This window comes from Somniosus microcephalus, chromosome 16 (assembly GCF_052327205.1).
Source record: "Somniosus microcephalus isolate GS21.2 chromosome 16, FLI_Smic_1.0, whole genome shotgun sequence".
NCBI classification, from domain to species: domain Eukaryota; kingdom Metazoa; phylum Chordata; class Chondrichthyes; order Squaliformes; family Somniosidae; genus Somniosus; species Somniosus microcephalus.
In genome coordinates this window covers 100,351,456-100,368,596 of record NC_141002.1, presented here as the reverse complement: position 1 = coordinate 100,368,596, position 17,141 = coordinate 100,351,456, and the positions used below count along the sequence as shown (strand labels likewise).

Genomic DNA, 17,141 nt, shown 5'->3' with positions numbered 1-17,141 from the left:
TTAAAGAGAACCTTACTTCAATAAATAGTATCACTTTAATGGTAAAGTCATAATTTAGACACTTACAATGTGCATTATCTGGAGAAAAAAAAAACCATGTACAAGCTGGTTTACAAGCTGGGGGGACAGATTAAAAACCGAGATTAACGACAGCAGCCCATTAATCCGGTTACACCCAAATACTCAAACTCAAAGGTTAGCGCCTTAAAAAGACTACAAAAAACTCTCCTGATGAGTGTTTGCATCATTTCTTTCGTGCGGTCGTTGTCGCTGCGTATTTACATTGTATGTTACATCAAAATGTACAGAATATAAAATATGTTTTACAGAAAACTGTTTCACAAAAAAAAACAAAGTTCCCAAAGTCTCACTGAGATGCATCACAGATGGCAGCTTGGGTTAATGGTTAACTTGTGCTATATTGGCTAAAACAAGACGGACATTCCATTCCGACGCCCCGTAATTCCACAGATAAGTAACAATTGGCAGTTGTCCACCTCTGGCTCATTGAAGCTCCGACCGGTGAGCAGCTCCCGCTAATGATCATCGTCACCACACAGAACATAAAACACATCCCGTCTAGACAGAGAACTCTCAACAGTCTTTTACAAAAAAAAATCCCAGCATAGTCAAGTGAAATAAATGTTTACACCAAGTGACACCCAGATAAGGAATTCTCGACTCTTTTACTGTGCAAGGCTTTCCTATTTACATCTTCTTACATTTGTGCAAAAAACCCTTTCTAACGCAAAGAAATGGGATAATCCCCCACCCCCTCCCTCTTCCCAGAGTAAAGAGAGGGAAAAAAAACAATGAAATGCACGATCTTTCCCCACCCTCCCTAAACAGAGCGAGTTGTCCCTTTTTGTTGTGGATCAATTTTAAGCTAAATCCACCCGGCGGGAAACAGACAGGATCTGGGCGAACTGATTTGAGAGCCCGTTAGTAAAATACTGCAGATGCTGGAAATCCGAAATCACGACAGAAAATGCTGGAAAATCTCAGCAGGCCAGGCAACATCCGTGGAGAGAAAATAGAGGCAACGTTTCGGGTCAAACCCTTTGTCAAGACTGGAAAAGCAGAGGAAATGAAATAGATTAAGAGGCCAGGCTGGGAGAGAACAAAAGAGAAGAGACATTAAGAGGTATTCAAAACGAGACGAGATGGTGATCGGACTAGTGGAGACAAAAGACGGCTCTCGATTCTAGAGCCTAATCTAGATCCGTCTTTTGTCTCCACTAGTCCTATCACCATCTCGTCTCGTTTTGAATACCTGTTAATGTCTCTTCACTTCTCTTTTGTTCTCTCCCAGCCTGGCCTTTTAATCTATTTCATTTCCTCTGCTTTTCCAGTCTTGACAAAGGGTTTGACCTGAAACGTTGACTCTATTTTCTCTCCACGGATGTTGCCTGGCCTGCTGAGTTTTTCCAGCATTTTCTGTTGTGATTTGAGAACCTGCCTGTTTTTACTTTCCATTGGCTCTTCAATGGAGTAAAATGTGGGGGCAGGCGAGGGGGGTGTTGTTTCAAAACAGTGCCAGGCGGGTTGAGGTTAAAATTGCCCCCTGACCGCCCCCCACCCCTTTCCCCTTGAAAGAGTCTCAGTTTTGCATATAGGTGGTGAAAACATGCTGAAAGTCTGTACAAGAAAACATTTTGTTGTGCTCATGCCGTTTGCTGAAGTGTTCCCAGCTCCGCCGGGTTAATATCAGTGGAGAGCCACTTGGTACACACCCGCCAATTACTGGTTTCCAGCCACTTCACCTGACCATCGTTTGTAAATTCTAAAACAAAAAAATAAAGAGGGGTGGGGGAGAGAGACGCACACAGTGAACAGGAGCGAGCTTTATGCAAGGTCTTTGCTCGTTAAGATTGCTCGTTCGAGCTGCCCTTTTTCGCTCGCGGAATAAAACCCAGACCCCACTGTTTCTGTTCCTCCCTCGTTCTACCAAAAGTCCTGGATCTAACTAGTGTGGGATTATGAAACCTGCCCCCCCCCCCGCCCCCCCACACACCCCCCATTTTGGGTATTTTCATATTCCACAAATCAAGAGTTGTAAGATACAAATATTCGCGGATAAAATTAATTGGCTTCATTTCACTCCTGTGGATCTGTTGAGAATAAGGCAAGTGATTCAGCACCGTATTGAATGTTACTCCCACTTGGACACTGAAAGACTTTCCACAACCTGTATTGATGTAGCCCTTCACAAGCTAAGATTATCACTTGTACCAGTGGTGGAGGTTTAAGTAAGTCTGGTGACTGAGAGACCCTTTTCATCAAGTTAAAAGACCTGTAAATTTAAAAAAAAATAACATACGGCAGTAGAAATTCATAAAATGAAGCCTGTTAAGAGTGGAAAACTGGTTCAGACATGCAGCACCGGGTAAAGCTGGGATGTGTCCAGCGTGTTTTTGACAGTTGACCCCACTGCTATTGCACACTGCCCCCCTCCCCACCCCCCACCCCCTCCCCTGCTCTTTGTGCTTATTGTGTGCAAGCTGTCGGGATCGTAGAATTGGGCAGGAGTGTAAACCAAAGACTGTTTCTGGCTGTTTCAACCAGCACCAATGCAAGAGAGAGCTGAGGTTAGGACAGAGATGGACCAGCGGCTATCTGATCCACTCCTTGCAGCACCTCAATTAAAATAGAAATCAGGTTTACACAGGTGTAAATACATTGCAAAATTCCAGTTTGGCTTGATTCATGTGCAATATCTTTGTGTGTGTGTGTGTATATTTTTAATTTATATACACCTTAACAAACTCGTCTTGTTGTTGATGAATCAAACTCGGTCGGCACCCATTAGTGTGTCCTTCAACACGGCTCGTTCAAGCTACCCGACCTCTCCTTGAGGAACTCCTGCCTCCCATACAATCAGTAGTTCGCCGTCAGAGCTCATCGCGAGGGAGGGAGGTGTTGATCCCTCGATGTGATCCCTGCTTCGCACCATCAGTAGACGGGGTGGGTTATCGACCAGACGTCTGTGAATCGTCCACAAACTCACCCACCCCAACCCCCTGAGTTTGTACTTTAGAGAGTCGATTCCAAGGATGAATCTAAAATGTCGTCGTGGTGACTGGTGCTGTCGCTGTCACAGCTCTGGGCACTGGAGTAATTGGCCGCCTCCTGGAGCCTCATCAGCATGTTCATCTAGGAAGAGATTACACATTAAGTCTGGGCAATGCTGCACTAGAATTGCATTAAGCTTGTAGGCAAAGGTAGTCAATGTGGCAATGTGCCAGACGAAATGGTCAACACTTGTATGTTTAGAAGCATATGATGCCCAAGTTTCTGGGAACACCACCACCTCCTAGTTCCCCTCCAAGTCAAACACCATCCTGACTTGGAAATATATCAGCCATTCCTTCATCGTCGCTGGGTCAAAATCCTGGAACTCCCTCCCGAACAGCACTATGGGACCTTCACCACACGGACTGCAGCGGTTCATCTAACTCGATCAGCATAACCCTTCTCCCTCATATGCTTGTCTAGCCTCCCCTTAAATGCATCGATACTATTCGCTTCAACCTACCATGTAGTATATACAGTGTAGCACAAAAAATCTAGGCTGACATTTCAGTGCAGTGCTGAGGGAGTGCCGCACTGTCGGAGGAGCAGTACTGAGGGAGTGCCACACTGTCGGAGGACCAGTGCTGAGGGAGCGCTGCACTGTCAGAGGGGCAGTACTGAGGGAGTGCCGCACTGTCGGAGGGTCAGTACTGAGGGAGCGCCGCACTGTCGAAGGGTCAGTACTGAGGGAGCGCCGCACTGTCGGAGGGGCAGTACTGAGGGAGTGCCGCACTGTCAGAGGGGCAGTACTGAGGGAGTGCCGCGCTGTCAGAGGGGCAGTACTGAGGGAGTGCCGCGCTGTCGGAGGGGCAGTACTGAGGGAGCGCTGCGCTGTCGGAGGGGCAGTACTGAGGGAGCGCTGTACTGTCGGAGGGGCAGTACTGAGGGAGTGCTGTACTGTCGGAGGGGCAGTACTGAGGGAGTGCTGCACTGTTGGAGGGGCAGTACTGAGGGAGCGCCGCACTATCGGAGGGGCAGTACTGAGGGAGTGCCGCACTGTCGGAGGAGCAGTACTGAGGGAGCGCTGCACTGTCGGAGGGTCAGTACTGAGGGAGCACCGCACTGTCGGAGGGGCAGTACTGAGGGAGCGCTGCACTGTCGGAGGGGCAGTACTGAGGGAGCGCTGCACTGTCGGAGGGGCAGTACTGAGGGAGTGCCGCACAGTCGGAGGGGTAGTACTGAGGGAGTGCTGCACTGTCGGAGATGAGACGTTAAACCGAGGCCCCGTCTGCCCTCTCAGGTGGACGTCAAATATTCCATGGCACTATATCGAAGAAGAGCAGGGGGAGTTCTCCCCGGTGTCCTGGCCAATATTTATCCCTCAATCAACATCACTAAAAGCAGATTATCTGGTCATTATCACATTGCTGTTTGTGGGAGGTTGCTGTGCGAAAATTGGCTGCTGCGTTTCCCACATTACAACAGTGACTACACTCCAAAAAGTACTTCATTGGCTGTAAAGTGCTTTGGGGTGTCCGGTGGTCGTGAAAGGCGCTATATAAAGGCAAGTCTTGCTTTCTTCTATGCCTATACCCAGTGTAGTATGTTCCTACCCCTACAGTATTGTACTTCCCCATGAGTGCAGGGTTGCATATTTTCATGTGCGTTTCATTTTACATCTTCAGGGAGAAACAATAGAAATAAAAACAGAAAATGCTGGAAATACTCAGCAGGTCAGGCAGCATCTGTGAAGAGAGAAACAAGGTCAACGTTTCAGGTTGATGACCCTTTGCCTGAGTATTTCCCGCATTTTCTGTTTTTTATTTCAGATTTCCAGCATCCGCAGTATTTTGCTTTTGTTTTTCAGAAACAATAGAAAGTCTGAATCATTTCATTGTCAAGCTCCACGACCTGCCCATTTCGAGAATGTTATTGAGGTTCTGAAGTCTGTCAGCACCGTTACTGTAGCGTGGCCAAAATCAGGCCTGCACTTCAAGTCATCTAAGCGCAAAAAAATGTACAGAGACAATAAATGGTGTCACCCGGAGACGGGGAGTGGTGACGAGCGCTGCAGTTGGCAGTGCGTCAGGTCTGGCGCGGCATCGCTTACCAATGGGTCGCCTTCGCTGTCGCTTTGGGGGACGTGCTTGGAGGAGCCTCCTTCCTTGGCGGAGGTGTGCCCGTCGTAGCCCACGTCTTCAGGTCGCAGCTGCAGCAGGGACGGCCACTCGTGCTGCAATGAGCCGGAGCTCCACGGGTACGTGTCCACCACCCACCTGGCTGGATCCTCCCACTGAGCCCTTTTGCCATACAACTGAAAAGTGGCAGGAGAGATCGGAAAATGTCATTTTACCAAGCTCGCGCAATCAAGCCTTTCCACCATCTACAAGGCACAAGTCAGGAGTGTGAGGGAATACTCTCCACTTGCCTGGATGAGTGCAGCTCCAACAACACTCAAGAAGCTCGACACCATCCAGGACAAAGCAGCCCGCTTGATTGGCACCCCTTCCACCACCTTAAACATTCACTCCCTCCACCACCGGCGCACCGTGGCTGCAGCGTGTACCATCTACAAGATGCACTGCAGCAACTCACCAAGGCTTCTTCGGCAGCACCTCCCAAACCCGCGACCTCTTCCACCTAGAAGGACAAGGGCAGCAGGCGCATGGGTACACCACCACCTCCAAGTGCCCCTCCAAGTCACACACCACCCTGACTTGGAAATATATCGGCCGTTCCTTCATCGTCGCTGGGTCAAAATCCTGGAACTCCCTCCCGAACAGCACTGGGAGCACCTTCACCACACGGACTGCAGCGGTTCAAGAAGGCGGCTCACCACCACCTTCTCAAGGGGCAATTCCAGATGGGCAGTAAATGCTGGCCTTGCCAGTGACGCCCACATCCCATAAACGAATAAAAAAAGGAACAGGAGGAGGCCCTTCAGCCCCTCGAGCCTGTCCCCCCATTCAATGAGATCAGGGCTAATCTGAATCTTAACTCCATCTACCCGCCTTGGTTCCGTAACACCATCCGTAACCCCAACAAAATCTCTTGTTGGACGTTGGGCAGACACAGTGTTCGTAGTTACTGAAAACCTGGTTATTATGGTCTGCTGCCACTATCGGGGTTTGGCTTGTTGATATTAACACTACGGTTGATGTATGCAGTAGCCAACGTTACTCAGTACGATAGTCCAGTGATGATCAGGAAATTGCATCATTTAGACTAGGGCTGATCTGGATCTTAACTCCATCTACCCGCCTTCATTCCACAACCCTTAAGATGCTTGCCTTACAAAAGTCCCGTTTCCAAAGGGCGGTGGAAGCAGCTTCAATTGTAACTTTCAAAAGGGGAATTGAATAAATACTTGAAAAGGAAAAATTTGCAGGGCTGTGGGGAAAGGGTGGCGGGGGGAAGCGGGAGTAATGGGAGAGCTCTTTCAAAGAGCCGGCACAGACACGATGGGCCGAATGGCCTCCTTCTGTGCGGTAGGATTCAATCATTCTAAATGAAGTAAGCAAGTGCTTGCAATGTACTCGTGTCTGACTGACGCTCGAAATTACCATCACGCATCTGTTCCTAAGCAACTTTTTTTGAACGGGTCTTGATTTATGGTGTTTTTCTCTGCATTTGAGATATCGGAAAGTAATATGATATGAATGTGGATTTAATACCCAAACACACAAAGCTGCAGAACAGAGCATCAGAAAGACTTATGAAACGCTTTACCTGAAGACCCTCCCGAACTGCTTCCAGAAGGTAAGGTATAAGGGAATAGTTCCAAAGGTCCGTGAACCAAACCCTGGAACCATCTGCATCCAAAGGACACGAGAGGAAAAGACGGGGACCTGAAGCATGGAAAATGAATACATCGATTAGCGTGCAAACCGAGGATATCTTACACAAGTCTACCTCCGATTGGAGGAGGGTAGATTGGGCGACTGTTCGTGAATCCACATCGCAACTCACCAATAGTCACGTCGGAAGAACTGTGCGTTTCTAGGAAGCCGTTTAGATGCTGCCACACTTTGGGAATCCAGTCAATAATTCTCAGGAGGTCACTGTTGCGCATGTTTCTGTCAATTTCGGTCTCTATGAGTTTACGGCGTAGATATCGACCCAGAAATCCCTTCACGGGTTCTGTATGATTGGCACAGAGTACCCACCTGCACAGCAAGAACAAAAGACAAACTAGGAGATACAGAGCCGATGTGTGCACTGCTTCCTCTTTCGTTCACTTTACTCTCCTGAGGGTGCTGGCTCATAGAATTAACTCGGGTCTACAGCACAGAAACAGGCCATTCGGCCCAACTGGTCTGTGCCAGTGTTTATGCTCCACACCAGCCTCCTCCCACCCCTCTTCATCTCACCCCATCAGCATATCCTTCTATTCCTTTCTCCCTCATGTGTTTATCTAGCTTCCCCTTAAATGCTTCTGTGTCTCAACCACTCCCTGTGAAACATAGAAACATAGAAGATAGGAGCAGGAGTAGGCCATTCGGCCCCTCGAGCCTGCTCCGCCATTCAATGCGATCATGGCTGATCATCCAAATTCAGTACCCTGTCCCTGCTTTCTCCCCATACCCCTTGATCCCTTTAGCCTTAAGAAATATATCCAACTCCTTCTTGAATATATTTAATGAATTGGCCTCTACTGCCTTCTGTGGTAGAGAATTCCACAGGTTCACCACTCTCTGGGTGAAGAAATTCCTCCTCATCTCTGTCCTAAATGGCTTACCCCTTATCCTTAGACTGTGACCCCGGTTCTGGACTCCCCAACCATCGGGAACATCCTTCCTGCATCTAGTCTGTCCAGTCCTGTCAGAATTTTATAAGTTTCAATGAGATCCCCTCTCCTTCTTCAAAACTCCAGCGAGTATAAGCCCAATCGACCCAATCTCTCCTCAGCCTGGTGAATCTTCGCTGAACTCCTTCCATGGCAAGAACATCCTTCCTCAGATAAGGCGACCAAAACTGCACACAATACTCAAGATGTGGTCTCACCAAGGCCCTGTACAACTGCAGCAAGACATCCTTGTTCCTAATCTCAAACCCTCTCGCTACGAAGGCCAACATACCATTTGCCTTCTTAACCGCCTGCTGCACCTGCATGCTTACCTTCAGCGACTGGTGCACAAGGACACCCAGGTCTCGTTGCACTTCCCCTTCTCCCAATCTATTGCCATTCAGATAATAATCTGCCTTCCTGTTTTTGCCACTAAAGTGGATAACTTCACATTTATCCACGTTATATTGCATCTGCCATGCTTCTGCCCAATCACCCAACCTGTCCAAATCATCCTGGAGTTTCTCGGCATCCTCCTCACAGCACACATGCCCACCCAGCTTTGTGTCGTTTGCAAACTTGGAGATATTACATCTAGTTCCCTTGTCTAGATCATGAATATATATTGTGAATAGCTGGGGTCCAAGGACCGATCCCTGAGGCCCCCCACTAGTCACTGCCTGCCACTCGGAAAAAGATCTGTTTATTCCAACTCTTTGCTTTCTGTCTGCCAACCAGTTCTCTATCCAAGTCAATACCTTTCCCCCAATCCCATGTGCCTTAACTTTACACGCTAATCTCTTATGTGGGACCTTATCGAAAGCCTTCTGAAAGTCCAAATACACCACATCCACTGGTTCTCCCTTATCTATTTTACCAGTTACATACACAAAAAATTCCAGTAGATTAGTCAAGCACGATTTACCTTTTGTAAATCCATGTTGACTTTGTCCGATCCTGTCACTGTTTTCCAAGTGCTCTGCTATTACATCTTTTATAATGGACTCTAGCATTTTCCCCACTATCAATGTCAGGCTTACCGGTCTATAATTCCCCGTTTTCTCTGCCACCTTTTTTGAATAGTGGGGTAACATTAGCTACCCTCCAATCCATGGGTACTGTTCCAGATTCCATCGAATGTTGGAAGATGATCAGCAATGCATCTACTATTTCTAGGGCCACTTCCTTAAGTACCCTAGGATGTAGATTATCAGGCTGTGGTAGCGAGTTCCACATTCTCAGCACTCTCTGGGTAAAAAAGTTTCTCCTAAATTCTTTATTGGATTTATTAGTGACTATCTTATATTTATGGTCCTTAGTTTTGGATTCCCCCAGAAGTGGAACCATTTTCTCCACGTCTATCCTATCGAACACTTCATAGTTTTGAAGACCTCGATCAGGTCACCCCTCAGCCTTCTCTTTTCTAGAGCAAAGAGCCCCAGCCTGTTCAGCCTTTCCTGATAGTTATAACCGCTCAGTTCTGGTATCATCCCAGTAAATCTTTTTTGCATTTTCTCCAGTGCCTCTATATCCTTTTTATTCAGCCTGGGGGACAGGTCCAGAGGTGTTTGCTGTCCACCAGCAGGATTGTCAACCATGGGGTGAAGGCAGCATGACCGAACCGGATCCTGAAGTGACCGAACCGGATCCTGAAGTGACCGAGCCGGATCCTGAAGTGACCGAGCCGGATCCTGAAGTGACCGAGCCGGATCCTGAAGTGACCGAACCGGATCCTGAAGTGACCGAACCGGATCCTGAAGTGACCGAGCCGGATCCTGAAGTGACCGAGCCGGATCTTGAAGTGACCGAACCGGATCCTGAAGTGACCGAGCCGGATCCTGAAGTGACCGAGCCGGATCCTGAAGTGACCGAGCCGGATCCTGAAGTGACCGAGCCGGATACTGAAGTGACCGAGCCGGATCCTGAAGTGACCGAACCGGATCCTGAAGTGACCGAGCCGGATCCTGAAGTGACCGAGCCGGATCCTGAAGTGACCGAGCCGGATCCTGAAGTGCGCTGACACCCAAACTTCACCTGAGTTCATTCCATTTCATTGGGAGTGAATCAGAGAGTCAAAAAAAAAATCACTTGAGATCTTAAGACAATGACCTCAGGATTGGTTTTGGTTGGGAGCGCACAGCAGAAGCCGAAGGTCGCGACTTGACCGAAATTGGGCCTCGGGTCTCATCACCATATTTCCGGTGAGCTGCAGACGCCAGACGGGTGTCTAGACGCAGTTCGCCAGACTCCGCAGCACCAATTTGGACCGGGCTGCCTAGCTGGTAGTGAATGTTAGGAGCATAGGAACAGGAGGAGGCCATTCAGCCCCTCGAACCTGTGCTGCCATTCAATGAGATCATGGCTGATCTGTATGTTAACTCCATCCGCCCGCCTTGGCATAAGTGCAAGATGGTGCTTATGTCACAGGAATGCAACGTAACTACATTTCTCCAGGACTGAACTGGGAACACTGCAATACTTGGAACTGTTACAAAGCCCAATAGTCAAAGCATTCAGCTGTTTCCATTGGGCCAACTTAAAAATTTACTATTAAACATTCAACTAACTTCCAACTTTAAAAGCGGTGCTGCTAATTGGGGTCACCAGCCAGAGCTCCACACAAGCTTTATGTACACATAAAGATGGTTCTAGTTTGCCTGATTGGGCAACAGTGCATGCTGACAGTATAACTCCACGTTCGATGCACATTATAAGCATCGTCAATCTCTCTCGCTCCCAGCCTCTGCTGCAGTACTGGTCCTCGGAGCTTCGACAACATATCGTCGTGTTCTTTGGAGATCACCATCGTCTTCCTCTTGAGGGCCAATCGGGGAGCCCAAGGTCATTGTTAAAGTCTGATGACCTCCTGTAAACAATTCCAGCTGCGAGCCTGTGGATGGGCTCCAGCTGCACTAGAGCAGGATCTCCGTGCCCGACAAAATCGTTCTATGCCTGCGACCCTTTCTTCAAAGGATTGGCTACAGTTTATCACGTCAGAATACATAGTTTTAAAAAACATTTTAATCATTTCTTTTCATATTGCACGCATATGCTTGTGCAACGGATCATACCAAACAGAGCAGGATCTAATGGTTGAACAGTTTCTGGTTCATATTCTCACAATAGTTGCCAGCTACACTGATTCACATTTAATTAATGTTACAGGATCGCATCCGCATGTGCAGTGGGTACGGAAGCATAGTGGTTATGTTATTGGACGAGTAATCCAGATACTTAGACTAATAATCTGGAGTTCAAATCCCACCACGGACTTCAATTCAGTTAATTAAATAAATCTGGAATTAAAAAGCTAGTATCAGTAATAAAACTACCGGATTGTCGCAAAAATCCCTCTGGTTCACTGATGTCCTTTAGGGAAGGAAATCTGCCGTCCTTACCTGGTCTGGCCTTTATGTGACTCCAGACCCACAGCAATGTGGTCAACTCTTAACTGCCCTCTGAAATGGCCCAGCGAGACTCTCAGTTGTACCAAACCACTACAACAAAGTCAGCGCTGTGGGAGCACCTTCACCACACGGACTGCAGCGGTTCAAGGCAGCGGCTCGCCACCACCTTCTCAAGGGCAATTAGGGATGGGCAATAAATGCTGGCCTTGCTAGCAATGCCCACGAATAAATTTAAAAAATGTTCTTTCCTGAAACTCATAAACCCTTGGATTAGAACCGTTTCCACACATAGGATACAGAAGGTACAACTATCAGGACAGGCTGAACAGGCTGGAATGTGGCTCTTTTCTCCAGTAAAGAGAAGATTGAGAGGTGACCTGATAGAGGTCTTTAAAATTCTGAAGGGGTTCGATAGGGTAGACTCTGTTTCCAATTGTGGGGGTGTAGTCCAAAACTAGGGGCCATAAATATAAGATAGTCACTAAGGAATTCAGAAGAAATGTTTTTATCTAGAGAGTGTGGAACTCGCTACCACGAATAGCATAGATGTATATAAGGGGAAGCTAGATAAGCACTTGAGGGAGAGAGGAATAGAAGGATAGGGTGAGATGAAGAGGGGTGGGAGGAGACTTGAGTGGAGCATATGGACCAGTTGGGCCGAATGGCCTGTTTCTGTGCTGCACATTCTATGTAACACTACGTTGGGGAACGTTTCCCAAAGGGGTTGAACGATCCATTACTCAGAAGATCCCACTGCGTTCTTTGCTGTACTGATCAAGGCATTTCCTTCACACTTAGAACTGTGAGTTTGAAACCTAGTGCATACCTGTCGGGAGTGTACTTTGGGAATTTGGGCAAGTGTTCTGTCCAATATTGGGGAAACCACGGGGACCATTCGCCCAAATGGGTCGTTGTTGTATCTTCGCACTCTTGGAGTGGAAGGATTCGCTGGCTCCAGTCTCCACTCGCCAGGACTGTCTGGAGTGGGGTTTGAACCCTCCACCTTCTGACTCAGAGGCAGGAATGTCTACCACTGAGCTAAAGGCTGGCTCCTTCCGAATGGTTGTAGCTCAGCGGATTCGTAAAATCGCACCTCAGGAACTTTTTAAAAGGGAGGGGAATTGGGGGGGGGGGGTGGTGGTGGGGGGGGGGGGTTGGGGTGGTGCAGGGAAGTGGAGCGAGGTGGCAAGTACAAAGGAAAAAGATCGGAAGGAGCTTTCAATGTTTGGTGTTGGACTGCGCAGGTACCTGAAGTTGTGATGGAGCTCCAAGTTAGCAGATGACGAGACAGCTTGGTTCATTGTTCCAATAACATACGGACTGCAGAAATTAAAAAAAAAACATACAGATTACACCTGCTGCACAAAAACGACATTGTTTCAAATCAATGGGGATGGAATTCCCCGCCCGTCCGCTGTAACTTTGGTGCAAGAGAGAGGGAAACCCCAGACAAAGGGCTTAAGTGCCATCTTTTCGTATGAGACGCTAAACCAAGGCCCCGTTTTCCCTCTCAGGATGACATAAAAGATCTCACAGCCCTATTTCGAAGAGGAGTTCTCCCCGTGTCCTGGGCCAATATTTATTCCTCAAACAACATCACTAGAAAACAGATGATCTGGTCATTATCACATTGCTGTTTGTGGGAGCTTGCTGTGCGCGAATTGGCTGCTGCGTTTTCCACATTACAACAACGACTACACTTCAAAAAGTACTTCATTGGCTGTGAAGCGCTTTTGGGACATTCTGAGGTTGTGAAAGGCGCTCTATACACATGCAAGACTTTCTTTCTTAATGAACAAGTTACTTACCATTTGTGATATCTACAATTGAGGAATCCATTGAAGATGTCGCTCAATGAACCAACATGATGGAGGTTATCCAGGATTATTACTAAAGGAAGATCAGATCCATTATCTGCAGCAGCGCACTGTTCAGCCAGATTTGATAGGTACTGACGCAATTCCTTCCAAATGTTAAAAAAGACACATTTATTACAGACATGTTACCACATTTTCTGAGTTTATTCAATCTTGACAATTTTTCTCTGTTTATTCTCCTCCCTTTCCCAAGGGTTGCGACCCCTGGCTGGGGCACCATTCCATACATGTCAGTCACCGTTCTGTTAGCTCCCTCAAGCGCTCATTATTATGTGTGAACCTTGACAGGGGTCATTACTTTCCTCATCCAATATCCACACACAAGCTGTGGTGGGGGGCGGTGGCAGCGGGGGCAGTCACTGACGAGCAATCAGTAACAGGATGCTTGGCCAATATTAATAAAAAACAACAATTTTTCTCAGGAGGCAGGAGATACTAGCAAGGCCAAATTTCTTGCCCATTGCAGCAACTTCTCGAATTTAATAATTCTCATCCTTGTGTTCGAGTCCCGCCAGGATCTCGCCCCCTCCGTGTCTCTGTAACCTACAACTCTTCCGGGATGTCTGTGCTCCTCCAATTCTGGCCTCTTGTCCATCCCCCATGCCCCTTCGGCCCCATCATTGGCGGCCGTGCGTTCAGCCGTCTAAGCTCTGGAATTCCCTCCCCAAACCTCGCCGCGTCTCTACCTCTCTCTGTTCCTTTAAGAAGCTCCTTAAAATGCTCTTTGTCCAAGCTTTGGGTCACCTGTCCTAATATCTCCTTACATGGCTCGGTGTCAAATTTTGTCTGAATTTGTGAAGCGCCTTGGGACGTTTCAGTACTGCGTTACCAAGTAGCTAATTGTACACTTCAGAGGGCTTTGAGACTGGAGTCACATGTAGGCCAGACCAGGTAGGAGAAGACAGTTCCTAGCTGGGATTTGATGAGAATCTAGCAGCTTTCATGGTCATTTTTTCTGCTAGTGGCCAGCAAATTACCAGATAAGAACATAAGAAATAGGAGCAGAAGTCGGCCATTCGGCCCCTCGAGCCTGCTCGGCCATTTAATGAGATCATGGCTGATCTGATCTTGGGCTCAGCTCCATTTCCCTGCCCGCTCCCCATAACCCATCACTCCCTCATTGTTCAAAAACCTGTCTAAAAGATGTATTGAACTCAATTTCATAACCTGTCATGGTGGAATTTGAACTGCTCAATCATCTGGGTTGCTAGGCCAGAACATAAGAACATAAGAAACAGGAGCAGGAGTCGGCCATTCGGCCCCTCGAGCCTGCTCCGCCATTCAATAAGATCATGGCTGATCCAATCTTGGCCTCAACTCCACTTTCCCACTCTCTCCCAGGAAGGCAGATTATTATCTGAACAGCAATAGATTGAGAGAAGGGGAAGTGCAACGAGACCTGGGTGTCCTTGTGCACCAGTCGCTGAAGGTAAGCATGCAGCTGCAGCAGGCGGTTAAGAAGGCAAATGGCCTTCGTAGCGAGAGGATTCGAGTACAGGAACAAGGATGTCTTGCTGCAGTTGTACAGGGCCTTGGTGAGACCACACCTTGAGTATTGTGTGCAGTTTTGGTCGCCTTATCTGAGGAAGGATGTTCTTGCCATGGAGGTAGTGCAGCGAAGATTCACCAGACTGATACCTGGTATGGCAGGAATGACGTATGAGGAGAGATTGGGTCGATTGGGCTTATATTCGCTGGAGTTTAGAAGAATGAGAGGGGATCTCATTGACACTTATAAAATTCTAACAGGCCTAGACAGACTAGATGCAGGAAGGATGTTCCCGATGGCCGGGGAGTCCAGAACCAGGGGTCACAGTCTAAAGATAAGGGGTAAGCCATTTAGGACAGAGATGAGGAGGAATTTCTTCACCCAGAGAGTGGTGAACCTGTGGAATTCTCTACCACAAAAGGCAGTTGAGGCCAATTCATTAAATATATTCAAGAAGGAGTTGGATATATTTCTTAAGGCTAAAGGGATCAAGGGATATGGAGAGAAGGCAGGGACAGGGTACTGAATTTGGATGATCAGCCATGATCTCATTAAATGGCGGAGCAGGCTCGAGGGGCCGAATGGCCTACTCCTGCTCCTATCTTCTATGTTTCTATGTTTCTATGTTTCCCCCCATACCCCTCGACTCCCTTGTAGTTCAAATGTCTGTCAATCTCCGCCTTGAATATATTCAGTGACTCCGCCTCCACAGCTTCTGGGGTAGAGAATTCCAAAGATTCACCACCCTCCGAGTACCATAACCACTACGCTACCACCCCCCAACTAACTTTCATCTGCATAACCTAGGGGATGCTGAGGCCAATTGTGGCAGCCATACCACCACCCCTGCGGGGTTCAGCAAGGACTGGCGCTCACCCACCCCTGCCGCGATCTTCCTGAACCGTGTGCGATTGAGTTATTCACCGGATAAACTCGCTGAGCTATCGGAGCTGGCCCGATGGGAATGCCACTTTGCTGCCAGAGTTTCTCCTTACCTTGCTGGACTTGTGGTCCACATTAAACGTGGCTACTGACCCATCGGCAACATCCCGTCCGGACCGGTTCACCAGGAATTCAGCGAGTCTATTGGCCAAGTAGGTTTTCCCGGTACCACTGGGCCCGGAGAGTATGATCCTTCGATGTTCCAGCAGAATGTTGAGGTAACGATGTGTCGTGGGTTTTGGAATCAGTGTCTCAAACACCAAGCTGTCCACGCTATTCTCTGCCACACCTGAAAATGGGACAATGACATTTTCGACTGAGAGCAACGCGACAAGGTAAGACTGATGGGGGAAGAAATTGGTCTCGGGAGGTAGCGCAAAACATAAGAACGTAAGAAATAGGAGCAGGAGTCGGCCATTTGGCCCCTCGAGCCTGCTCCGCCATTCAATAAGATCATGGCTGATCCACTTTCTAGCACTATCCCGATATCCCTTGATTCCCTTAATATTCAAAAATCTATCGATCACAGTTTTGAATATACCCAATGACTGAGCCTCCACAGCCCTCTGGGGTAGAGAATTCCAAAGATTCACCACCCTCTGAGTGAAGAAATTCCTCCTCATCTCAGTCCTAAATGGCCAACCCCTTATTCTGAGACTGTGACCCCTGGTTCTAGATTCCCCAGCCAGGGGAAACATCCTCCCTGCATCTACCCTGTCAAGCCCTGTAAGAATTTGGTATGTTTCAATGGGATCATTCTTCTAAACGCTAGAGAATATAGGCCTAGTCTACTCAATCTCTCCTCATAGGACAATCCCCCCATCCCAGGAACCAGTCTGGTGAACCTTCGTTACACTCCCTCTACGGGCCATGGCGAATCGGCAGCTCGTTTACACTCCGCCCTTTTCCATTCCAAATGGACTGCTGATTCGCTATCGTTCCATTGAATGGAAAAGCAAATCAGACGGAGTTTAAAACGAGTGGCCAAATCGCCATCGCCTGTTTTTCTCTAAAGCCCAAGACCAGATTCCACCCCATAATCTGTTAACTGAAGGCCTAGATTTAACAGCACAGATAGAGGCCATTTGCCCTTCGAGCAGTTGTATTGGACTCCCTTCCCAGGGAGGTGCCGTCTTTCAGATGTGGCGCTAAACAGAGGCCCCGTCTGCTCTCTCAGGTGGGCGTAAAAGATCCCATGGCTCTATTTCGAAGAAGAGCAGGGGGAGTTCTCCCCTGGGTCCTGGCCAATGTTAACCCCTCAATCAACATCATTAAAAAAAAACACAATTATCTGGTCATTACCTCATTGCTGTTTGTGGGTGACGTAAGAAAACTACAAGGCATTCGGTCTGAGTATTAAACAAGGCTTTAATCAACTGTTTCACAACATGGAGATCTAGTTGTGTCCTTCACTAGTTCCTGTTAAAGAATGTCCTGAGCAAGCTGGGCCCATGCCCGAGTATTTATACTCTCCCTGGACAGCGCCACCAGCAGGCCGCCCAGTATTATTACATAAGTCATTTCCACATGACAAGATTCATGTCAGTGGGAGCTTGCTGTGCGCAAATTGGCTGCCACGTTTCCGACATTACAGCAGTGACTACACTTCAAAAGTGCACACTACATTA

The 17,141-nt window shown here is 48.0% G+C and overlaps 1 protein-coding gene across 1 annotated transcript in view; it reads right to left on the bottom strand.

Moving 5' to 3' along the window:
* Window positions 1-2,459: 2,459 nt before the first annotated feature.
* nav3 (neuron navigator 3) overlaps window positions 2,460-17,141 on the bottom strand; it is a 483,558-nt gene continuing 468,876 nt past the window's right edge. Inside the window, exons 34-40 of the mRNA XM_086009556.1 lie at window positions 15,567-15,802; window positions 13,014-13,168; window positions 12,454-12,525; window positions 6,982-7,178; window positions 6,742-6,860; window positions 5,123-5,326; window positions 2,460-3,153 (exon numbers count right to left, since the gene is read on the bottom strand). Coding sequence (XP_085865682.1) covers window positions 3,034-3,153; window positions 5,123-5,326; window positions 6,742-6,860; window positions 6,982-7,178; window positions 12,454-12,525; window positions 13,014-13,168; window positions 15,567-15,802 — 1,103 coding nt within the window. The 3' untranslated portion in view covers window positions 2,460-3,033. The remainder of the gene's footprint in view (window positions 3,154-5,122; window positions 5,327-6,741; window positions 6,861-6,981; window positions 7,179-12,453; window positions 12,526-13,013; window positions 13,169-15,566; window positions 15,803-17,141) is intronic.